A 25,899-nucleotide genomic window follows, 5' to 3' on the forward strand; every position below is an offset into this window, starting at 1 on the left:
CCAAGAGGCCCTCAAAATGATTCTTGCAACACAAATGTAACACATTAAATATAGCACTAAGGACACAAATGTAACACATTAAATATAGCACTAAGGACTGAAACAACATGGTGTCCAAGATTGTTCCGATAGCTTTCTTGCCATCGTCCCTGGTCTTCCTTGCTAATGCCCTTCAGCCTTTAGACAGCAAAGCCTACCCTGGACCTCCAAAGCAAGGAGAACTCAGCCAAGTGACTGGAACATGATGGAGGCAAGTTTCTTTGCTTCTCAGGCATCTGTGGCTGACACAAACTGGGTAGGAAGTGATGCTACAATTGCCCCACATTTAGAAGGGATTCCATATGCGAGGCCTTGAGCAAGCACTTGGCACTTGGAATAAGAGGCATTCAGGCTTTGAAATGCTCTCACACAACCCTTACTCCAGAGCACACCTATGGAAGTGCTATCATAGTTACAATCAGCTACCTGGTCAGGCAAGTGGAAGTGGGAGGCGTGGAGTAACTTGGCTTCTGATCCAAGCTACTCCGTGCCTTTCTGCCTTCCGAGTACTTGCCTAACCTAATTATTCCAAAAGGAGGAAAGGGCAGTAGTTTTTAGCAGTGTACAAGGAAGAAGACATCAAGTACAGGTAATTTTCGTAGTGCTGTCAAGCAAAATTTCTGATACATGTCAAAAAAATGACAAAGTGGGAAAATAAAAGTTTTAAGGCTAATTGTACACTATTCTAGGTTCTGAAGTAGGTCAAGCATGGAAGAACCCATGTCCACCCCAAACAAAAAAAATTATGCTCTTGTATTTAATGAACCAGATCTCTAATGTAGAAAGGGTGCTGCAAATTCAGTGTTGCCCTATGTCAATTGTGCCTGCCAGACAGAATGATCAGTCTCCCCTCTCCCCCCCCCCATTCTGGGGGTTCTCTCAACACACCAGGGCCAATTTCAGGGTGTGTGGAGGGTCACACAGGGGAAGAGCGGGGGGGGGGGGGAGGTGCACTGTGCAAATGGAATAATAATAATAATAATAATAATAATAATAATAATAATAATAGTAATAATAAATTTATACCCCGCCCATCTGGCTGGGTTTCCCCAGCCACTCTGGGTGGCTTCCAACAAAATATTAAAATACAGTAGCCCATCAAACATTAAAAGCTTCCCTAAACAGGGCTGCCTTCAGATGTCTTCTAAAAGTCTGGTAGTTGTTGTTCTCTTTGACATCTGGTGGGACGGTGTTCCACAGGGCGGATACCACTACTGAGAAGGCCCTCTGCCTGGTTCCCTGTAACTTCACTTCTCGCAGTGAGGGAACCGCCAGAAGGCCCTTGGCGCTGGACCTCGGTGTCAGGGCACAACGATAGGGGTGGAGATGCTCCTTCAGGTATACTGGGCCGAGGCCGTTTAGGGCTTTAAAGGTCAGCACCAACACTTTGAATTGTGCTCAGAAACATACTGGGAGCCAATGTAGGTCTTTCAGGACCGGTGTTATGTGGTCTCGGCAGCCGCTCCCAGTCACCATTCTAGCTGCCGCATTCTGGATTAGTTGTAGTTTCAAAGGTTCAAAGGTAGCCCCACATAGAGCACATTGCAGTAGTCCAAGCAAGAGATAACCATAGAATGTACCACTCCTGCAAGACTGTCCAAGGGCAGGTAGGGTCTCAGCCTGCATACCAGATAGAGCTGGTAAACAGCTGCCCTGGGCACAGAATTGACCTGCGCCTCCATGGACACCTGTGAGTCTAAAATGACTCCCAGGCTGCACACCCGGTCCTTCAGGGGCACAGTTACCCCATTCAGGACCAGGAAGTCCCCCACACCAGCCCACCCCCTGTCCCCCAAGAACAGTACTTCTGTCTTGTCAGGATTCAACCTCAATCCATTAGCTGCCATCCATCCTCCAACCGCCTTCAGACACTCACACAGGACCTTCACCGCCTTCACTGGTTCTGATTTGAAAGAAAGGTAGAGCTGGGTATCATCCGCATTCTGATGAACACCCAGCCCAAACCCTCCTGATGATCTCTCCCAGCGGCTGCATGTAGATGTTGAAAAGCATGGGGGAGAGGACAGAACCCTGAGGCACCCCACAAGTGAGAGCCCAGGGGTCTGAACGCTCATCCCTTAACACCACTTTCTGAACGCAGCCCAGGAGTTAGGAGCAGAACCACTGTATAGCAGTGCCCCCAGCTCCCAGCCCCTCTAGACGGTCCAGAAGGATGTTATGGTCAATGGTATCAAAAGCCGCTGAGAGATCCAGCAGAACTAGGAAACAGCTCTCACCTTTGTCCCTAGCCCGCCTCCGGAGATCATCGACCAGCGTGACCAAGGCAGTTTCAGTCCCATGGTGAGGCCTGAATCTTCACTGGAAGGGATCCAAATGGTCCGCTTCTTCCAGGCGTGCCAGGAGTTGTTCAGCAACCATTCACTCAGTCGCCTTGCCCAAGAATGGAAGATTTGAGACTGGGCGATGGTTTTTTAAGAAGTTTGATAACCGCCTCTTTCAGCGGGTCTGGGAAGGCTCCCTCACAGAGAGCAGCAGTCACCACCCTGCGAAGCCCATCACCCAGCCCTTCTCAGCTAGTTTTTATAAGCCAGGATGGGCAAGGATCAAGGAGACAGGTGGTTGGTTTCACAAGTCCAAGAGGCCTGTCCATATCCTTGTAGCTTCCACTGACAGTACTCCTTTGGTGAATTCCACCCATTATTTCCATATTTTAGCTCCTCATCATCCTCAAACACTGTCACATTCAAAACACTTCAGGAATAGTACTTGGCAATACAACATTCCCTGCACCTGTGGGGTTCTGTCTACATCTCTGAGCTTAGTTACTGGCAACCAGCACAATGAATGATGATGATCATTTTATTATTTATACCCTGCTCATCTGGCTGGGTTGCCCCAGCCACTCTGGGCAGCTTCCAATACATATAAAAAACAAAATAATTTTTATATTATTCTCAAAAAATGAGGGAACAGCTATAGTTTCATCCCAGCAGGCTTTGATTATCTTAAAATTACTGTAGTCGCTGCTAGGACCATAACATTATAATTAAGTCTGCTTAGCACTACCTGCCTGCTATCTTAAGATGCAAAGAAAAATTCCAGACTTTGGGGCTTCAATATAACATCCAAGCTTTCTCTCTTCCTATAGGACACACACTCCATACCAGCTTTGCTGTATGGAGTTTAAGAAAAGTTCTGGAAACTGCAAGCACTTGCTCACCATTTTGTGACATTTTATTGGTCCTAATAAAGCTTTACCCCTACTGTGATTTTGGCACACCCACAATGCTTGCCGTTATTTGTATGTGTTTTATTCAATGGTGTATCTTGTTTTATCTTATTGAACATCACCCTGGGCTCCTTCTGGAGGAAGAGCAATTCATAAATGCAATAAATAAATAGCAGCTCCTTCAACTCAAGTGTTGCTGAACACTCCTGATGAGAGAGAATGGGGAGCAAATGTTCAAAATCTGAAGCCTCAGAGGAGTGGGAATGGAACAGAGATGTCAACCCCTCACAAAACCTCTAGGGTAGAGCGGAAGAAGATTTGTGTGTTTTAAAAAGAAGCATGAGAATACACCAATCAGATTTTTGAGAGCCTCCTACCATTTATAATCGTTTGTTTTCTTTAGTCTCTGTGAGTCCTGTCTTGACATTTAAGGTTTCTGAAAGAGCCTGGGCTCTCCACTGCAACAAGAGGAAAGCAAAAGAGGGAGATGCTCACACTACAGGTTCCTCTGGGTTGGCCTCTTCCACTGTCACATTGCCCATTTTTCCCGGAGGAAAGAGGGCTGGAAGCTGCTTCCGACATCGGCGCTTGTGGGGCTTCATGGCTGGCTGGTCTGCAGCAACTAGAAGTTCTTGCTGCTCAGCCAGAATAGCGGCAGGTGCTTCTACTGGCAACTCCAGTTCCATTTGGGGGGGTTTCTGGTCTGGAACCTCCTTGTCTGGAGGCTCTTCAAACACTTGCAAATCAGGAGGCTTCTTGAGTGGAGGGGTGGCTGCTGCCAGAGGTGGAAGATGCCTTTTACTACCCTTTTTGACCTATAGAAGAAGAAACAGGCAGTGTAGTCTAAAGCAATGGTTTACAAAGCATGAGCCATACCCTAAGGAAGGACAGCTGTCAAGGGGATTCATCCTTCTCCTCCACCTCAATGCCATGGTTTGGCCTATAAACAAGAGTCCTATCTTTCCCAATACAGAAGGCTCCATCAATTTCTCTATGGGCTAATTAGCAGAAGAGAAGGATGGGAGAGGCACAGAGCAACCCCCTTTTCTAAACACTTCCTGCTTCCCTAGAGTTTCAAACCCAGGGAACCTAATCCACTCACCAGATCCATTTGGCATTCCTCTTTGCTAAATGCAGGCTAAGTGAACAAGCCAGCATCATCATCATGCAGGCCACTGCCTTTTACTCTTCATGTCAGAGATCAAGGCTATAATCTTGTAGCAGGTAATTGGGAAAGACTACTAAAGCTGTGGACAATCATAGCTTAGAAACCCTACTTTGCTAATAATTATGCATGAAAAGCAAGGGAGACAACCATCCTTATGGAGCACAACAGGAGGCAACTAATACGTGTTAAGCGGTCCTGGGAACATGCCTCACTTACCATCTGGGCAAGTTTTGGCTTTGCCATCAGGTGGTTTCACCATTGTGAAGCTTGCCAAAACTCTGCTTGGAAGTTTAAAAACACAATCACACCACAATAATTCCCCTTCCAAAGATACCCATCTGGGAAGCTTCTGCCCAGCTATGCAAAAGCAATCCCCGCAGCAAAAAAGGAAAGCGGTTGTGCTGATAGCTTCCTTCTTTCTTCATCCTCCCCCATATAGTTCTTCCAGATGACATTCGACAGCCAGTGTAGATCTGGCCTCAGCAGACAGCACACTCACCCGCTGGTGGCCTCCTCCAGTGGGTGGGAGGGGTTGTAGGAGCTGGGGCTGCAGCAGGAGAAAGCAGTGAAAAAGGAGAAGACCGTTAGAAGAAGAAGGGTTTGGATTTGATATCCCACTTTATCACTACCCGAAGGAGTCTCAAAGCGGCTAACATTCTCCTTTCCCTTCCTCCCCCACAACAAACACTCTGTGAGGTGAGTGGGGCTGAGAGACTTCAGAGAAGTGTGACTAGCCCAAGGTCACCCAGCAGCTGCATGTGGAGGAGCAGAGACACGAACCCGGTTCCCCAGATTACGAATCTACTGCTCTTAACCACTACACCACACTGGCTCTCAGTTCCAAGTGCTACTGGGTTTATGAACTAGCAATTTATAAGCTTAGGGTATCAATGCAGTCCAACAGACAAAGAAGACTGAGGTAGAAGACTTGAACTTTCATGCACATCTAACCCAAGGAACCATCTGTAACCCTAGAGGCCTCCTAACAAAACTGACCAAGAGCAGGTTGCACTACACCAAGGATGGAGAACCTAAGGTCCCCTAGGCAGGAGTTGGAAGCCCAGCTCCCATCAGCCTTAGCCGGCACAACTCATGCTTGGAATCATGGGGAGAAGAGTGTGATTGCATTCATGACATGCTTGATGGCTTCCCATGGGCTGCTCAATGTGAGAAAAGAATCCTGAACTGGATTGGACTTTGTTCCCACAGAGTTCAGCTATGTCTTGAGGACTACAGGCTCCCCATTCCTGGACTACACAATCAGTGCATCAGGGCTATTGGTACCTATAGGAACAGGGGAGCACCTTGTCCAGGCACGGAAGGCTTACTGGGTGACCTTGAGCCAGTCGCCATTTCTCAGTCTACCCGCCTTTACAGAGCTGTCGTGGGGATAAAATTGGATGGGATGACCACATATGCCACCTCAAGCTCCTTGAAGAAAAGATGGGACATAATTTTTTTTTTTTTTTTTAAGGAAGGGTCTCTCCCTCCAAAAACGCACTTAAACATGCATAAAATATGGGAGCATATGCAGGTCACTGCAATCAGTTCACTTCTAAAATGCTACCTCTGCTACCAGAACCAAAACTATTTGGATCAGTACCTCAGCACTTGGGTCTACATAAATCCCTTTCTTGAAATCAAAGTCGGTCAAATCCCGTGATCCTCCCAGTAACCTCAGGAGCTCCACTCTACTGCGGATTTTCTCTCCTCTGGGGCTATGAGGGGGGAAAGAGAGAAGCAGCTGTTAGATGTGTAAAAAAGCAGCACAGTGAAAGTAGGAGTGAGCTGGGATGTTTGCATAACACAGTGCACAAGGGACTCTCTGATCTCAACAAAGGGATGTGGATCAGGTAAGATTTCAAGTGTTGCCCAATACAAGGGAGATTTCTCACTTTATTTGAAACTTTTTGGATGTGCACACCACTGACACGGAAGCTAAGAATCCTATTGTTTTGTTATGTACTGCGGTTGTGCTCTACTTGGATGCAGAGGTGGACTGAGGGTCAAGAAACATAGCTTAAATCCTAGAACAATGGAGGCCTTGTGGATGGGTGGTTCCTGTGTCCAGGAAATAGACCCTGCACATGTTCCAGATGGGGTTGCACTCTCTCTGAAGGAGCAACTCAATAGTCGGGGTATCCTCTTTGATCCAGCCCTGTCACTAGAGTCCCCAGTGACCTCTGAGTAGCAGTGCTTTCTATCAGCTCCAGCTGGTCCACAAGCTGCAACCATTCCTGGATCCTGGCAGCTTGATCACGGTGGCCTATGCAATGGTAACCTCAAGGCTTGGTAACTGCAACGCACTTTATGGGAAGCTACCTTTGCAGCTGACCCAGAAGCTGCGGCAGAATGCAGCAGCCAGTCTGCCCACAGGAGCAGATTAGTTGCAACACGTCAACTCCTCTGCTGAGCTGAACTGGTTGCCCAGTTGCTACTGGGCCAGGTCCAAAACAAAACAAAGTCCAAAACAACTTGTGCACAAAAGACCTTAAGGACTGCCTGACCCCTTATGTTCCACCTCCATTACCGAGATCCTCTGATGGAGCTACTACCCACACCTGAGGTTGAGTCAGCCTTTCCTGGGTCCTGAGTTTTCAGTGCAGCAGGTCCTGCACTGTGGGATTCCCTGCCAGCAGAGCTTCCAGCAAGAATTGCCAACCTTGTGATTGGCAAGCCCAAGAGGCTCAGTGGTTTAGACTACAACACCACTTTTGTCCCTCCAGTTCAACTCCACACGCCAGGGTGAGCTCCCGTTGCTGTCCCAGCTCCTGCCAACCTAGCAGTTCGAAAACATGCCAGTGCAAGTAGATAAATAGGTGCCAATGCAGCAGGAAGGTAAACGGCGTTTCCATACGTTCTGGCACTCGTCACGGTGCCCCATTGCGCCAGAAGCGGTCTAGGCATTTTGGCCACTTGGCCCGGAAAGCTGTCTGTGAACAAATGCCAGCTCCCTCAGCCCGAAAAGCAAGATGAGCGCTGCACCCCATCATCGCCTTTGACTGGACTTAACTGTCCAGGGGTCCTTTACCTTTCTTTGACAAGAATCATTATTGCATTCATTTAGACATATCCTTAAAATAGTGTTATTCAGACAGGTCTTTGCCATGTGAATTTCTTACCAAGCAGTCTTTGCCGATGCCTTTACTGCTCTTATTGGAATTGTGTCCACTGCCTTGTAAGTAAAAAGTCAAGAGAAAGAAGTGCATCTTTTGAGAACGAGCAGAAGCAAGACTGACTGAAGAGAGATTTAAGAATATTTCTCAAGCCTTTGAACTGTCATGAAACCCAAGGTGCTTCTTTCCTTCAGTGGTTGTAAGAGAGGCACTGACAGCTGGCTGCCTAGGGAATAGGACCTGAAGGGAGGGATAGGCAACATGTGCCCTCCAGGTGGTCATGGACTCCAACTCCCATCAGCCCCTGGCAGCATGTACAATGGTCCGGAATGATGAGAGTTGTAATCAAGCAACATCTGGAGGGCACCTCTTCCTACAACCCTTACACTCTTTTCCAGATGTGACCCCAAATGGCATTACCTTGTGTAATAGGTATCTGACTGTCCAGGTCTTGTTCCATTTTTGCGCAAGACTTCACGGCGCTGCCAGCCGGGCCCTAGTGCGGGGCAATCCACCCAGCCCTCTGTCATGTTGTTGTTGGATATACCGCAGGGCAAGAACTGAAACAGCAAGAGAGTAATGGAAGGGTCATAGCTATGGGGCCAAAAGGGTTGTTCTTAAAATAACCAAAAACATACACACAGTCGTGCAAGGAAGCACACAAGAAAGAGCAGCAAACTTGAAAGAGATGCTTCCATATATGGTTCCCCCCTCATTTGCAGCTACTATAAGTAAGGTATAATTTGACATCCTAAGAACCCCAACTGGTATTCCTTTAAGGTAGTAATGGTTCTAGGCCTTAGGACTACACAAGATGCACAGACATATTGGTGAAGTCTCAAAAGTCTGAGGAAGGAGCAGCTCTAGGGGACAGAGAGAAGCAACTCTGTGTCTCTCCCATCATGGCTGCTACACTTGCCCAAACAGTCCATACCAGGGGCTGAAGGAAACCTTCCAGTCTCTCTATCGGGCTTTTTGAACTATCTGAAGCAGGCCAGGCCACACCTCTCACTGGCCCTTGCTGAGAGATGCGCTTGGATGTTAATAATATCTCTTTGCTGGTCTGCATGGAGGATAGAGAGGGATGGGAGAGTGCATGTAGAAACTAGCCTCCTGTACAAAGGTAAATTGTACATCCATTGCTCTTCCCATGTTTGCTTCTGCCCCACCCCCCACCCCCCCGCTATGTGGCCTGCAGGAGGAAATGCAGCCCTTCGACTGAAAAGGTCCCCCACCCCTGAAGGAGCTTTTTCCTTCCATCTATTCCAAGACCTTTTAAAAACTGAAACTTACCAGAAGTTGTGACCATGAAAGCAGAGTGTTTACAACAGCTCAATTCTGCATACTACAGCTTCTCTGGGACAGAACACATGCCCCACAAAAGATAGATGGCAGAGAAACAACTTTAAATCTGTGTTCTCTGTACTTAAGTAAACATTAGGTTCTATTTCTGATGTTGCAAGTTTCGCCCAAGATTTCTACATTTGAAATCTATTACTTAGATTTACAAGTTTTAAAGAAGGGAGAGAAACAGAAGAAGCTGAATTCTGGACAAATAGCAGAGCTGAATAGGACTGACTAGACGATACAAATTTAAAAATAGTTTAAAAAATAACAAAACAATACAACAAACAGATAATGTGGAGTGTTGTTCACGTAACCAAGGACAAACCACAACAGATGAGCAAATGCTGTAATATAGGTGACACTGGAATGAGAACTGAGAAGCAGGAGGGCGCCCATAGTCTTTACCCACAGTATTAGATGTAACGAGCTGATATCAAAATTCCACAAATTTATCTGAGTCAATTTCCCATCTTGTCAAGTTAGTTTTTTGACTAGCTCATCTTAATACACTGCTTATTCTGAAGTGGAGACAGCTGTGAAACAATCACAGAGAGGCAGAGAGCAAAGGAGGCACACATCTTTGCACGGGGCTTGAGGAGGTCAGACCACCATTCAGGTGCTATGCAAAGGCTTTATCCCTTTCTCTGTACAATTCAGAGACAGGCTGAAATACGCAGTCTCTCGCTGGTCATTGCAACCATGCGGCTGATTCCAGATGCTCTTGACAGGCAAAACACTGCAACAGACCCAAAGCTGCACCCTTCTAGCTAGCTGGGATAGATGCAAAGGCAGGCAGAATATTCTCCAACAGCAAGCCCCACGTACAGACAGGGCTGTGTTGACTCTACCGCCCGGGTGACAGGGTGTGGGAAGATCTATAGTCTGTGTATTATTCCTAACTACACAGAGAAGATCACGCACTGAGAACAGAACTAGCTTGCCCAAGGACAGGCAAGCCTTGTGGTGGAAGGAAACTCTCTTGCTAAAATGACCATTTCTATAAGAATGCAAGGAGATAAGCACAATTACATCACATTTCAACACAGCAAGGTCAACCATAATTGGGGTGATTTTGTTAATCTTGGCCCTTTCCTCCTTCCCACTGATACAGACTGAGACGGATTCATATGCATACTTGTGAGTATGGCCTCCCAGAGAGATCTTAACTTTTAAAATTTAATTAATACCCCAGTTGTTATAATAAGGGGCAGCCATAAGTCTGTTCCAGCTGGCATGCATCTGCACCCTATTTGGCAGTTATAGGTGAGGGGATCAGGGCCAAATCTTCCCCCAAGAATGCTTAGTGACAGATCAAGATGCTGTTGGGGCTTTTTAGTTTGGGAGGTGGACTGGTCAATATGAATGCCATCGCCCCACTCCTGGTAAGACAAACAAAGTCGGGGGGGGTGTTATCCATGTATCTTTACCAAGCTTCTTTCACACTTTGTAGAGATGTTCAGACTAACTACAGTGGTACCTCGGGTTACAAACACCTCGGGTTACAAACACTTCGGGTTACAGACTCCGCTAACCCAGAAGTAGTACCTCAGGTTAAGAACTTTGCTTCAGGATGAGAACAGAAATCACACAATGGTGGCGCGGCGGCAGCGGGAGGCCCCATTAGCTAAAGTGGTACCTCAGGTTAAGAACATTTTCAGGTTAAGAACGGACCTCCAAAACGAATTAAGTTCGTAACCAGAGATACCACTGTACTGTACTGTACTGTACTGAGGGGAGCTGTCCTTGAAGACAGCCCAAAAAGTATCGCTCATGCAAATACTGTTGCTGTTCACCTCCTGACAAGACAGGAAGGAGGGGGCATGTTTTATGGACTGTACACAAGCAACCAGCGTAGCCAAGTAAAATCCAATGTGCTGCTTCTGAGCCATATAAAGAGCAACGAAGCCTAGGCTTGGTATATATCAAGGAGCATTTCTCCTCAATGCAAAGCCTTCATCAGTTGACATCTGCAGCAGCAGCACAATTATTTTAACCATTTCTTCCTTTCTTTCTTTCTTTTTGCATCAACTTTTGCCTATAAGGATGCAATCCTATGGTTCTTGGAAGAGTGCCCCATGAGCAAATGGACAGAGCCGCTTCTCCTAAATCAGGCTTCCTCAATCTCGGCCCTCCAGATGTTTTGAGACTACAATTCCCATCATCCCTGACCACTGGTCCTGCTAGCTAGGGATCATGGGAGTTGTAAGCCAAAAACATATGGAGGGCTGAGGTTGAGGAAGCCTGCCCAAAATGATAGAGCTGGTCTACTTACTTTTGAGACCAATGGGAGGCAAGATCTGGAAGAAAAAGCCAACAGTCAATGGAAGGAGACAAGAAAAGCTGGGGGGAAACAGCTGTCCCCACCTTCTACCTTGTCAGCATAAGACTGCCAGGACTTTGGATTTGATGGTTCCTCCACTTTGGATTCTTCCTCCCCTGCCCTCTTTGAATTACTCTGCCCATTTGGTTGGTGAAAAGGGCACTCAAAAAGTTAATACAATAATGTCCCTCTGTTGCACAACACAAGAATGGCAGGAATTCAGGGAAGCTCTCTCTGAGCTACAGCCTTAGTACATGAAGTTCATCACCTGAAGATATATGCCTCAGCCCTTCCTTGCAGCTTTTTAGAATGAAAGATATAAAAGCTTTTTCTTTATTCCAGCATTTGCTTGGACCCTGAATACACCTCTCTAACTATGAGAGTCCAAGCCTTATTTTAAGCACGTGTCTCAGTTGAGGAAAAAACAGCCTTGCACCATGGTACATTTTAATTAAAGGCTTCCACATTTAAGGAATCTGTTTAATTAAAGCAGAGTTGAGCAGCTTGGCAGCTGTATCCATGACTGAGTAGTCCGATTTAGGATCCACTCTGCTCAACCCGAAGCCCTAAACATAGTCTGCCTCCCTTTTACCCTGACTGGATTACCACGCCCAGGGGGGTCACCACCCAGCGGTCGTAAAAGACAATTGAACTTTGGAGCATGGAATATACAGACTTTGTTGGATAACACAGATAATGAGCGTCCAAAACGCAGAACTGCCATCATTGCAAGAGAGCTGTGGTGTTTTAAGATTGATATTGCAGCATTTCAAAAAACTCAAAGAGCAGGAGAGGGACAATTGAAGGAAGAAAAAGGAGGCTACTCTTTCTTCTGGAAAGGTCTACCTGAACAAGAACGTTGAATACGTTGAACGTTGAGCTTTCAGGGCAGCGGCGCGCGCCTACTGGCGCGCGCAGTTTGATCCATCTTATAGATTTGGGCAAGCTAGTCTCAAACGTTTGTTGGGGGAAACCTAGGTTTTTTTGGGGGGGAGTTATTTGTCCTGTCTTCACGCTTCTTATGATGGAGGACCGCTGTAGCCACCCCCAACGACACGTTCTCAAGATGGAGGGTGAGGGAACAGCTGCAGTCGCCTGCGGTTCCTGCGCAATGTTTGCCATCTTGCCAAAGGTTGCAGGCAGCTTTACCTGCAGCAATTGCATGTGGATTGCCCTCTTAAAAGACAAAGTCCAGCAACTGGAGGAACGTGTAGCTACGCTCCAAAGAATTAGAGAGCTGGAGCTCTTCTTGGAAGCAACAGAGCACACCGTCTCCACCAAGGAGACAGGGGACTCCCCTGAGAAGGAGGCTAGTTCACCAACACAGGAGCCAGATATATGGAGAAACGTGACTCAAAGAAGTAGGAGGCCCAGGGTTCGCTCTGATTGTTTAGAAATACACAATCGCTTTGAGGTCCTCTCCCCTAGCATGGAAGACGAAGAGCAGACTCCATTTGAGGATCTCTCCCTCATTACAGTCGATCAGGTATATGAAGACGAGCAGCAAAGTCAGTCCTCAGGGAATGTGCAGGCGACCGTGGAACGGACAGCTCACGGAAGAACCCCAACCAAACCTAAGAGGAGGCATGTAGTGGTGATAGGGGATTCCCTACTGAGGGGAACAGAAGCAGTGATCTGTGGGCCTGACAAGATGTCTTGGGAAGTGTGCTGTCTCCCCGGGGCTAAGATCCAAGATGTAACCGAATGACTGTAAGGAATCGTAAAACCCACTGACAAATACCCCTTCCTCTTGGTTCATGTGGGAACCAATGACACTGCAAGCAATAGCCTCCAGAAGATCAAAAGAGACTACGAGGCTCTGGACAGGAAATTGAAGCAATTAAATGCACAAATTGTCATCTCATCTGTCCTCCCAGTTGAACGACGTGGCCCAGGGAGAGAGGGAAAAATAGTGGAAGTGAACAGCTGGCTTCGCAAATGGTGTAAACAGGAACGGTTTGGATTCTTAGATCACGGACTGCAGTTTCTTGAAGATGGACTTCTGGCAAGCGATGGGCTGCACCTCACAACGGTTGGGAGGAATGTTTTTGCCCAAAAACTCAGAAACCTCATCAGGAGGGCTTTAAACTGACTAATGTGGGGGAGGGAGACAGTGCTCCTGAAGGTAGGAGTCTATCAATTGATGAAGATGATCATCCAAATGCCATAGACCAAATGGAGCAAACAGCACGCAGACCTAGTGGTGGGAGGAAAAAATCCTTAAATAAGAGACACGGGGGAATGATTAATGGACTTCAATGTCTGTACACTAATGCGCAAAGCATGGGAAATAAACAAGATGAGCTTGAGCTCTTGGTACAGCAAACTAAATATGACATAATAGGCATCACTGAAACCTGGTGGGATAAGTCCCACGATTGGAATGTAATAATGGAGGGATACAATCTATTTCAGAGAAACAGACCAGACAAGAAAGGAGGAGGAGTGGCATTAAATGTCAGGGATGTGTATACCTGTGAAGAGATCCAAGATTTAGAACCTCAAAGCCAAAGTGAGAGCATTTGGGTCAAAATTAAGGGAGAAAAGAATAACAGTGACCTCATTGTGGGAGTTTACTATAGATCCCCAAGCCAAACGGAGGACATAGATGATGCCTTCCTGGAACAGATGGCCAAGCATGCAAAAGGAAGGGAGATAGTAGTAATGGGGGACTTCAATTACCCGGATATTTGTTGGATGTCAAACTCAGCCAAGAGCATAAGGTCAAACAGATTCCTCACTGGCCTTGCAGACAACTTCATTGTGCAGAAAGTGGGAGAAGCAACAAGAGGAACAGCCATTTTAGATCTGGTCCTAACCAATGTTGATGACCTGGTTAGTGGGGTAGAAGTGGAAGGATCATTAGGCGCGAGTGATCATGCTCTTCTGAAGTTTACTGTACAGCGGAAAGGAGCAGCCAAGCATACTAGGACTCAATTTCTTGACTTTAAGAAAGCCGACTTCATAAAACTTAGGGAAGTGCTGGGTGAGATCCCATGGACAGTAATACTAAAAGGAAAGGGAGTTCATGATGGCTGGGAGTTTGTTAAGAGGGAGATAGTAAAAGCACAACTTCAGGCAATACCAATGAGACGGAAACATGGAAGGTGCCTAAAGAAGCCAGGGTGGCTACCTAAAGAACTTTTAACTGAGTTAAGATTAAAAAAGGATGTGTACAAAAAAGGAAAAGGGGGGAAACCACCAAAGAGGAATATCATGGTGCCCCATGATATTCTTGTAAAGAAGCTGGTAAAATGTGGTCTTGACTATGCTACCACTCAGTGGATTTGTAACTGGCTGACTGACCGAACCCAAAGGGTGCTCATCAATGGTTCCTCTTCATCCTGGAGAAGAGTGACTAGTGGGGTGCCACAGGGTTCTGTCTTGTGCCCGGTCTTATTCAACATCTTTATCAACGACTTGGATGATGGACTCAAGGGCATCCTGATCAAATTTGCAGATGTAAAGTATTGCACTTGGGCAAAAAAAATGAGAGGCACAAATACAAGATGGGTGACACCTGGCTTGAGAGCAGTACATGTGAAAAGGATCTAGGAGTCTTGGTGGACCACAAACTTGACATGAGCCAACAGTGTGACGCGGCAGCTAAAAAAGCCAATGCAATTCTGGGCTGCATCAATAGGAGTATAGCATCTAGATCAAGGGAAGTAATAGTGCCACTGTATTCTGCTCTGGTCAGACCTCACCTGGAGTACTGTGTGCAGTTCTGGGCACCACAGTTCAAGAAGGACACTGACAAACTGGGACGTGTCCAGAGGAGGGCAACCAAAATGGTCAAAGGCCTGGAAACGATGCCTTATGAGGAACGGCTAAGGGAGCTGGGCATGTTTAGCCTGGAGAAGAGGAGGTTAAGGGGTGATATGATAGCCATGTTCAAATATATAAAAGGATGTCACATAGAGGAGGGAGAAAGGTTGTTTTCTGCTGCTCCAGAGAAGCGGACACGGAGCAATGGATTCAAACTACAAGAAAGAAGATTCCACCTAAACATTAGGAAGAACTTCCTGACAGTAAGAGCTGTTCAACAGTGGAATTTGCTGCCAAGGAGTGTGGTGGAGTCTCCTTCTTTGGAGGTCTTTAAGCAGAGGCTTGACAACCATATGTCAGGAGTGCTCTGATGGTGTTTCCTGCTTGGCAGGGGGTTGGACTCGATGGCTCTTGTGGTCTCTTCCAACTCTATGATTCTATTGTATGATTCTATGAATATATGGAGTAGGCTTTGCTATAAAAAACAATCTTGAGAAGCTCTTGTAAGAAGTCCCTACCGGCATTAATGAGCGGCTTTCAACCCTTTGAATAAAACTTCCCCAAACCCAACAGGCTACTATTCTAAGTGCTTATGCACCAACACTGGATGCCGATGAAGACATTAAAGAAAATTTCTACTCTCAGCTGAAGGCAAATCTAAAAAAATGTAGTATAAACACTGACAACTGGGAAACACTAGCCTACGAGCCCTCCAATTGGAGAACAGCCTTTACCAAAGGTGTCATGGGTTTTGAAGACCCTTGAACTCAGGACGAAAGGGAGAAATTGCAAGTATAATCAAACTACTATATATTTTTCAGTTGGGCCCCAGTATAAGTATTGTTGCATTTTTTGTTAAATTGCATCTTGCAATTTAAACATTGTATTTTGTCTCAGGTTCCTGGGCAGTTGTCATGTTTATTGGTAAAACATGTTTTTGCCATGGCCTTGCTTTGAAGAAACTGGAGAGGGGGGGACCAGGACCTAGTAAACAGATGCCTGCTGTGTAGTCAGCCATTGCCTGCTTTGCCGAAACAATCACGTGCATAGGCAGCTGCAGAACTAGCAGTACCTTGGCTCAAGGACAAAACGCTCACGTGGACCTTGTTCTGGAGGGAAGGCAATGGCTGTATCCAAAATTACAATTAAGGTGTGTACACTAGTGTGTACACACTAGTCTGGAAACATCTACTTTTCTCAAACAAAACTAGGCAGCTAGCACACACTGGCATGTATCTGCTTACCATTTAGCCTGCTTCCATCATCCAAAAATGTCAAAGGATGAGGAATTTTTGGAAAAAGCTGGCTAAAGTGGGAGACAAGACATGGGAGGGGAAGAAATAAAGTGAGCTGCGGTCAGTCCACATCTATGACCCTGCTCTCTTGGAAGGTGAAGTTATGTTTAAAGACCTGTGATGTTAGCAATAGAATAGACATGTGCCTATCTCCAAGAAAAGACACGGAGGGCAAAATTGTTCTGGAATTCATATCTAGTCTGCCATATGAGCCATGCTATTTACACAGACTGTTAACATACAGCTCCACCATGCAAAAATTGTGTCCACACCTTTCCCTGTAAGGCAGCAATGGTCTTTTTGTGCTGGGGAGCAGGCATCATGACTACACCTCAAGCTTCCCACTCTCTATGCCAAGTAGAATGAGCCCCCCAGATGTTTCTGGTCAACACCTTCCATCACTTCTGAATATTGACAAGGCTGGTTCAGGTTGAGGAGGAAGTTGGGAGTCCAATGACACCTGGTGGGCCACAGGTTCCATCATCCCAGCTCTAGTAGCAAACCAAGCTCTACTTCCCAGGGAGCCCTTCCACATAATCCATCCTTTTGGGAGACCTGTTATAATTAGTTAAAGGGCAGCATAGCCACCTCCTAAATAAAACCAAAGCCCAACAAGACCTCCGGGAAGCTGGTATTTCCCAAAGTGTAACAAGCTCTCTTCAAGGGCTCACCAGTGTAATGGCTCAAGAAATGTTTTTCTCCTTGAAATACTGGAGGCTTTTATCTGTTTTAATCCCAATTCCATTTTCCGGCCCTCCCAATTGGTGAAAATATTTTTATACTATCTGATTTCAGTACTGAGGGCAGTTAGTAAGAACTTCACTACCACCAGCCCAAGCAGCTCCAAACAATTCAGAAGGATCATATCCTGGTTACTTTCAAAGATACTGGAGATGCAAACACTGAACCTTACCTGTCTGCCCTCGGTAGGAATTTGCTAGTCCCTTCAAAGTGGCATACTTTGGGAGGAAAAGTTGCCCGTTTCCAGCACAGTGCAAAGGCCATGCTTTGACTTGCAATCCCTATATTCACAGGACTATAAAAATCAGTTTGCCTTATTTGCAAACTCTAGACTACACACTTCTCAGCTGTGGCAAGGAAGGATGGGCAAAAGGGCAAGAAAGGGTCAGGAGACAATTTGTTAAACAATTTCCTGGACAATTTTAAAGCTACAACCTGACAGTACTCAAAAGTCATCTGCAAATTTTCAAGATGAAAATCCATTCCTCATTTTCTGTTAGCTTTCGTAGTCTCTACTATTTTATTTTTAATTTTATTTTTTCATTTTCAATTTTACATCAAAGAAAACAAATATTTTTACATCAAATTCCATTATCCAATTTTGACACGCCCCCTTCCTCCCCTTTCTGCAGTTGCTTATGTTTTAGTATTTTCACTGAATATCTGAGTTAAACCTAATTATTATTTATCCAATATAATAAAAATTAATTTTATATCACTGCACCTCTTTATATTAATCCTGCTAATGATTTAATCTCTTTACAATAACTTTTAAAGTAATCAGTAAATGATTTCCACTCAAAATTGAAAATGCTATTTTCTTGCTTTCTTACTCTTCCAGTAAGTTTTGCCTGTTCTGCATATTCCAACAATTTTTGCTGCCATTCTTCTTTGGATGGGACGCTGTCTTCTTTCCTCGCTGGGCATAAATCATTTGGGCCACTGTGGTTGTGTACATAAATATTTTTTATATTGTTTGGGTATCTCTACCCCTATTATTCCCAAAAGAAAAGCCTCTGGTTTCTTCATAAAAGTTAACTTAAACATTTTTTTCAACTCATTATATATCATTTCCCAGTAGGTTTTAGCCTTCTTACAGGTCTACCACATATGGAAGACGGTACCTTCTTTTCCCTTAACCCATAACACACTGTAAATTTCAAATCTACCTTCCAGTGTCATTCCCATGCTGTCATTTCAATATTATGCCCTATATCCATTGCCCAGTGTATCATTGATGATTTCACTTGTTCATCTTTTGCCTGCCATTCTAATAGCATCTGAAACACTTTTTACATTACCGTGGATTCTGGCGTATTAGGCGACTGGGCGTATTAGACGACCCCCCCCCCAAATTAGCAGCTGCAATTTAGGGATTTGTTTTATAAGCCCAGTCGCCTACTATGCTAGGCAGCTCTGCGCCGGGAGAAAGCTGCCCAGCACGGAGCTGAGCTTGCCGCTCGCTGCTGCTGCTTCGGAAGAAGCAACGGCAGCGGCGGGGGGGGGGGCTCCGCTCCACACCACCCATACCCAGCCTATAAGGTGACCCCTGACTTTTTAAGCTCTTTTCCGGGGTTAAAAAGTCACCTTATACGCCAGAATCTACGGTACTTTAACGACTAATGTTACTATTGAGCAGATCTCTTTCTAGTTGAGAAGTTTGATTCACAAACCCGACCTTTTTATCTATTTTATATAATTCATTAAGTTGATAATATTGTAACTCACTCACTAACATTCCTGACAGTTCTTCAAACTTATTTAACTGAGTCTCACCACTTACATCACTTAATAAGTTTCTGTAGTCTCTTTTTTTAAAAAATGCTTTTTATTGACATTTTCCAAAAAACAAAATAAAACAATCTTTATAACCATTCTTGGTGTTATCTTATTTACATTGCGTAAAACAAGCCTCGACTTCCTACCTTCCCAGTTGCAGTTTTCTTAACATACATCTTCTCTTACAGTTTCTTCTACATTTCTATACGCGTCACAAGAATTATATTAACCCTGCTGTAGTTCTTAAACTTCTACAGTTAATTCCTATATATGTTACAAATTTACCCCATTCTTCTACAAACTTTGCCCCTTTTTGGTGTCGGATTTTATATGTCATTTTCGCTAATTCCGTATATTCGAAAAATTTAGCCTGCCATTCGATTACTGTTGGGATCTCCGATGACTTCCATTTTTGGGCTACAAGAACCCTAGCTGCTACCATGGCATATTGGAATAATTTATGATCCTCCTTTTTTATTTCGTCCCCTATTATCCCTAATAAGAATGCCTCCGGTTTTTTTGGAAATGTGTACCTAAGGAGTTTCTTAAGTTCATTATATATTAGATCCCAAAAATTTTTCATTTCATCACATACCCACCACATATGATAGAGATTCTTACGTTTACATTTCCAACAGGCTTTGTTACCCATTTTGTACATTTTCGCCAATTTGACCGGGGTTATATACCACCGGTACATCATTTTTTCCAGGTTTTCCCTTAAAGTGGAACACGCTGTCAATTTCATCCCTTTGTTCCATAAATTTACCCATTTATCATACTCTATGTTATAACCAAAATCGATTGCCCACTTTACCATCACTTCTTTTATTAACTCAAGGATGTGTTTCTGTAGTCTCTTAACTACTTCAGGACAATTAACCCAACATTCTAGTTCCACTAGCTTAAAGTTATAGCTCTGCTTAACATTTCATGATTAGACCACAAGCAGCTATCACAGGAAGTCACTTGGTTCAATGCAGAGGAGGGCAGTTCTTTTATTTGTGAACCAGATTTCCAATTTAGTTCTGAAGCTTTGGCTCTCCAAACATTGGCTCTCCCCGTAGTTCCATAAGTGGGAGATGGAACAAGAGTTCCATTCCTTTTCCCAAACTCACAGATCACCCACTAACCTGCCCCTTGCTTCTTCTGTGGCAAAAGCTTTTTAGACAAGATTGGTTTCCAGAATGACACAAATAAATAAATAATAATAAAATTTTATTTGTACCTCCTCCCTCCCCGGCCAGAGCTCGGCTCAGGGTGGCTAACATCATAAAACTAATAAAGTATCCAAAGAACATAAAAACAGGCAATCAATTAATTAAAATACATCTTAAAATTAGTTTGGAGTAAATTAAGATCCGGACAGGTGGCAGTCCACACGTAAAATTGAGAGTGGTTAATATTCTCCAGGGCCAACTGTTATCACTGGTCTTGTAAAGGACCTGTGAGCAGGCTAGGAGGCCTCTTTAATGCTTATTCTTATACAGAAAGAAAAGACTCAGACTGAACCCCGACCAAAGGCCTGGCGGAATTTATTATCATGATTGTGCAAGTTAATTATGCTTCATACTTAATGAAATCAACTCACATTTGAACAACATTATATACCTGTTGTTAGGTATCACGATGCATACTGAGTTATCTTAAAATATTAACACTGAAACAAAGTCAGGAGCATAGTAACTACACTTGCCCAAATATCATTCAAGTAAACCGCTCATAAACAGAGTGGGCAGATCACCGGGTTGTGAAGTTTGCATTCCTGTGTCCAAGAGAAAATGCTACCTTTTCCCAATGACAATTTTACATACTTCCAGCTGTGAACTACACCAAACCAATAGTTAGGCAGCTCCAAAGCACTCTCATTCAAATACGCTCAGCAGACACATCAACTTTCTATAAAATGAGACTTCTGAAATCCCATGCAAGCCTGATTTTTCTGACACTACCGCTATGTTAACCATTTTACCCTAACCCTAAACCCTAAACCCTATACCTAACCCTAACCATTTTACTCTGCTTCCAAGCACACAGTCCTAATCCCCCCTTCAGGCACAAAGCCAGGGGACCTCCTATCTCAACAGCTTGCAATCATAACAGAAAGTGCTAGGCAGTAACTGCCATGTTCCAGAGGTTAAGGAACACAGGACTAGCCAAGATCTTTGGTTAGACCAGCCTTCTCTGACCTGGTGCTCACCAGGTATTTTCGAATGTAACTCCAATTAGCCCTAACCGCCGGCCATGATGGCAGGGGTTGATGAGAACCAGCAACATCTAGAGGGCATCACATGTGGGATGAGAAAGTTCTGCCAAATCTTCTTTTCTTTTTTAACTGCAGAAGTATGCTCTTCGACAGAGGGCTCTGGACAAAGCAAAACCTGTTTTGGAAATGAGCTGATGATCATACAAGCAGCCAAAAAACCCTTTGAGGGAAGGAGGATGACATCAATGATACTTTCAACAATGGCACATTGCTTGTCACCTTTCATTGCTTATGTCTCCCACTTGCTAGAATTCAAGCAGCAATACAAGGCACTATTTGCTTGCTGCAGCTTTCACTATGCTGAGCAGGTGTTGTCATGTGACTCACACTCTACTGAAACATTAGGAACAAAGATGAAGAAAGCCATGTCTGGAAACATTAAAAACCAACACCGCTGAGAAGCACCAAACTATGGCCAAATAGTAGAGGCAGAATTTGCTTTCCTTGCAGATGACCTTTTATTTAAACCAACAAAGGAATTCCTACTTCACGTCAAACAAATTGGCAAACAAGATGCTTCAATTGTCATTAACATTTCTGGTGGTCACTCTTTATCTGTTTGTTTAGCCATAGGTTTTTTTTACATCAAGGCATACATAAACAATTTAATTGACATGGCTTCCTCCAAAATAACTTCATGAATTATGAAACAATGGTGTAGAGAGAAGGGGTTTGAATTTGTTAAGTACTGGGGGATATTCTGGGACACCACGGACCTGAGCAAGAGGGATGCAGTCAACTTGAACTCGATTGTTGACAATTAACATTAAAAAGGTGGAAGAGCAGCTTTTAAACTGATTACAGGAGGAGCCAAGAGGAGCCAAAGAAAATCTAGTTCAGAACAATCACTCTCTAGGATGAAAATGGAGAAACTGAATGAAAATTTAAATGTGGGAGGCATGGAACTAGACACTGTGAGTGCAGCCTGTGCAGGGGCAGAGATGCCAAAGAGCTGCAGGCCAAAACACAAGAAGAGAAACATTGTACAGTCATACCTCGGGATAAATACACTTCAGGTTGAGCGCTTTCGGGCTGCGCTCCACGGCAACCCGGAAGTAACGGAACGCGTTACTTCCGGGTTTCGCCGCTTGCACATGCGCAGTCAAAATGACGTCACACGCATGCGCAGAAGTGGTGAAACGCAACCCGCGCACACGTGCTGTTACATCTTACGTTCTGTTCGGGATGCGAACAGGGCTCGGAACGGATCCTGTTTGCATCCCGAGGTACCACTGTATGTGTTTATATGCTAATGCCAGGAGCCTCTGTGCCAAGATGGGTGAAGTGGTGTGCTTGGTCTTTGAGGTTAGCCTTGATATAGTTGGTATAATGAAAACCTGTTGAAATGGAGAGAATCAGTGGGATATCATATCTCTGGATATGAACTCTATAGGAAGGACAGGGAGACACATACTGGAGGTGGATTTGCTCTTTACATCAAAGAGGGCAATGTGACCCAGCAAGCCAAAATTCCCCAAAGGGAATTCTCCTCCACAGAAACACTGTGGATGATGATACTGGCCCCTAAGAGTAACTTGGTGCTAGGAAAATGCTACCATCCCCCTGTTCAAGGAGTTCTTGAGGTGATGAATGAAATGAAGGAAACAATCAAAAGAGGGAATGGTGAAACAATGGGTAACTTCAACTACCATCATATAGACTGGTGACATATGTGTTTCAGTCATGACAAAGAGGAAAAAATTCTGATTACAGTGGTACCTCGGGTTAAGTACTTAATTCGTTCCGGAGGTCCGTTCTTAACCTGAAACTGTTCTTAACCTGAAGCACCACTTTAGTTAATGGGGCCTCCCGCTGCCGCCGTGCGCCCAGAGCACAATTTCTGTTCTCACCCTGAAGCAAAGTTCTTAACCCGAGGTACTATTTCTGGGTTAGCGGAGTCTGTAACCTGAAGCGTATGTAACCCAAGGTACCACTGTACTCCAAATGAATATGCCCTAGAACACAGCTGGTCATGGATTTACCCTGGATTTATCTTAAGTGGTGCCAAGGTGCCCAGGATGAAAGTGTTGCTAAAACAGTTGGAAGCAGTGGTCATAGTGCTATTAAATTGAATATACTATGTAAATGACCAACTACCAAGAAAATAAACCTGATAACATGTGACTTCAGAAAGGAAACTAAAAAAATAAAAATGAGGGGCCTGGTAAAAAGTAAGTTGAAAGGCAATGCCAAGGGCATCAAATCACACCAAAACATTTGGACATTATTTAAAAACACAGCTGAAGGTTATACCTCAGATCAGGAAATGTACCATCAGAGCAAAGTCAAGAAAGCTATTAGAGGCAGGAAGGATTCCTTCAAAAAATGGAATTCTTGTCTAAATGAGATCTTTGTGGACTTCCAAAGGTATCTGGCTGGGAAAGCAGGATGCTGGATCATTAGCCTGATCCAGTAAGCTGTTCTTATGGATCTTAATGTTATTTTAACTGGAGATGCCATGAACTGAACTTGGTACTCCAGGCACGCACAACACGTCGATTGTGATCGACCAGTGAATCGTGGGATTGTTTCTTGTCAATTACAGGGCCTTTCTCTGCAGCCTTGGATGCAGTGGCAGTAGCTGCCGCCGCTGCCAGTCTCCATGGCGATGCAAGCCTGAGCAGCACCGCAAGCCTGAGCGGTGCCAAGCCGGCTTGCCTTCCTGCCCGTGCTGCACTCTTGGGGGTTAGAGCGCTGGGGTGAGGGGGACGCGGCGCCCTGAGGGCTGGGGGGTGTATGTGTGTGCCGACTTGCTATCCTTCCCGCTACCCTTTGAGCGCTGGTGGTGGTGGGGGGTTGCTACCAGCCCTGAGGGTCTGGGTGTGTGCAGGGGGTGTGTGTTCCTGCCAGGTACTAACTTAGGGGCAAGGGGCATAACATGATTGGACTCCTACTGTTCGAGGCTCTGACTTCCCCCTGGCTGGGGATCTGGGGAGCGCCTCTCCTTCCCTGCTAGAGAGAGGAAGGCAGTCTTGATTTCTGTCACTCACGTTGATGTGTTTAGGGAGGGAGAGAACTGGCTCCTCAAAGAGAGAACTTTTGCCTCCCTTTTGTCCCCCTCCCTTAAACTCCCCCCCCTCCGTGTCCAGTTAGCCACCTCCTTCCACACATGCACCCCACGTGCATATGACACACAAGACAGACCAGTTTGGCCCTGAGGGGGTCTAAAATAAACACACCAAGTACACACATGTTAAGGGGCAGGCGGGGAGAGTATGTTTAAGTTGAAGGATGACAACGGGAGCGTGTGGTAGATCACTGCCAGTTTTTTATACTGGTTAGTGGATCAGAGCCTACTAGTGGATCAGCATGCTCCAACACAAAGCAGGACAACAGCCAGCAAGTCCCTCCAGCCTTCCATTCCAATTTCTATTACCATATTGTTTGTTATGCCAGAATCCAAAACTTAAGGACCCAGAAAATGCCAAACAACTCCTTTTGCTTAAATAAGCCTTCACTCTTGAGCTAGGGGCAGGAAACTGCTTTATACCCAGACAGTCCGTTGGTCCATCTAGCTCAGTGCTGTCAACACTGACTGGCAGCAGCTCTCTGGGGTATCTCCTACCTGGAGAGAACAGAGGACTTTACCAGGAACTTTTTGCAGACAGAGCCTGGGTTCTATTGCGGAGCTGCAGCCCTTCAATATGAAGATTCAGCCCACCCGAAACTTTATCGTACACCCGCTCTCTCACTACCAAGAGGCCGGCCATGATGCGGTTCCTCACCCAGCAGATGAGGCTCTTCGCAGCCACCACCATGGCAGAGAAGGCGCTGTGTCCAGAGGGGAGGCCTCGCAAAGAGACCAAGAAGGGGACCCCGCCCCCCCCCCGCCGTGGGAACACCCCAGCTCCGCACAGGAGAGCCGCCCCCGGCAGGCCTGGCCTCTCCAGCACCCGAAGCACACAGAGGAAGCACCGCGCGGAAGCACCGCGGCCTCTCCCGGGGCGAAGGGGGGTCCCCTCAGGAGCCGCCCCGCTCGCCCGGTGTCCGGCGGAGCCTCGACTCGCCTGGGCGGCGGGCGCGGTCCTCCGGGCTTCCTCCGGGAGCGGGCGCAGAGGCGGCGCCGGGCCGCCGGGTTTCGCCTCGACCGCGTGGCCCGCCTCCAGCCCCGCTCACTCACCAGCGGCGAAGGGAACCGGGCCCGCCGGGCCTCGGAGGGGCTCTGCCGCCCTCTGCGCCGCCGCCGCCGCCGCCGCCTCCTCACCGGCAGCCGAGAGCAGGAGGCGCACGCGCGGACCCGCCCCCACGACGTCAGCGACGCCTCAAAGATGACCTGGAAGAGGAAGGTGCTTCCAGGGCGCTGGGCGCACGCGCGATATCCGGGGGTGCGCAACCCCCACGTGATAGAATCTTGGAAGGGACTTCAAGGGTCATCTAGTCCAACCTCCTGTAATGCACAAATCTCAGCTAGAGCATCCATGACACATGGCCATCCAATCTCTGTTTAAAGCCCTCCAAGGAAGGAGAGTCCCCCACCTCTCTTGGGAGTCTGTTCCACTGACAAACAGCTCTTACTGTCAGAAAATTTTCCCAAATGGTTAGTCAGAATCTCCTTTCTTGTAACTTGAAGCCATTGCCTCAAGTCCTACCCACAAAAGCAGGAGACAAGCATGCTCCCTCTTCCATGTGATAGCCCTTACAATATTTGAAGATGGCTATCATATCTCCTCTCAGTCTCCTTTTCCAGGCAAAACACACCCAGCTCCTTCAACCGTTCCTCATCAGTTTTAGTCTACAGACCCTTGATCATCTTGGTTGCCCTCCTCTGCACACGTTCCAGCTTGTCAACATTCTTCTTAAATTATGGTGCCCAGAATTGGACACAGTATTCCAGGTGTTTGTCTGACCAAGGCAGAATAGAGGGACTATT

The 25,899-nt window shown here is 45.9% G+C and overlaps 1 protein-coding gene across 33 annotated transcripts in view; it reads right to left on the reverse strand.

Annotated features, from left to right (window-relative positions):
- LOC310752224 (methyl-CpG-binding domain protein 1-like) overlaps positions 1–25,288 on the reverse strand; it is a 149,551-nt gene extending 124,263 nt beyond the window's left edge. For 13 of the 33 annotated variants that reach the window (XM_083592134.1, XM_083592143.1, XM_083592140.1 and 10 more), the window contains exons 1-5: positions 24,406–24,594; positions 7,934–8,073; positions 6,001–6,115; positions 4,897–4,944; positions 3,725–4,044 (exon numbers count right to left, since the gene is read on the reverse strand). In XM_083592134.1, the coding sequence (XP_083448260.1) occupies positions 3,725–4,044; positions 4,897–4,944; positions 6,001–6,115; positions 7,934–8,073; positions 24,406–24,408 (626 nt within the window). In that variant the 5' untranslated portion in view covers positions 24,409–24,594. Of the gene's footprint in view, positions 1–465; positions 559–3,606; positions 3,693–3,724; positions 4,045–4,896; positions 4,945–6,000; positions 6,116–7,933; positions 8,074–11,132; positions 11,154–24,405; positions 24,595–25,149 lie in introns of those variants that run through there. The other 20 variants (XM_083592141.1, XM_083592126.1, XM_083592122.1 and 17 more) reach the window with 8 other exon arrangements.
- Positions 25,289–25,899: the final 611 nt, after the last annotated feature.

This window comes from Podarcis filfolensis (genome assembly GCF_964270895.1).
Source record: "Podarcis filfolensis genome assembly, chromosome: 17".
In the NCBI taxonomy this organism is placed as follows: domain Eukaryota; kingdom Metazoa; phylum Chordata; class Lepidosauria; order Squamata; family Lacertidae; genus Podarcis; species Podarcis filfolensis.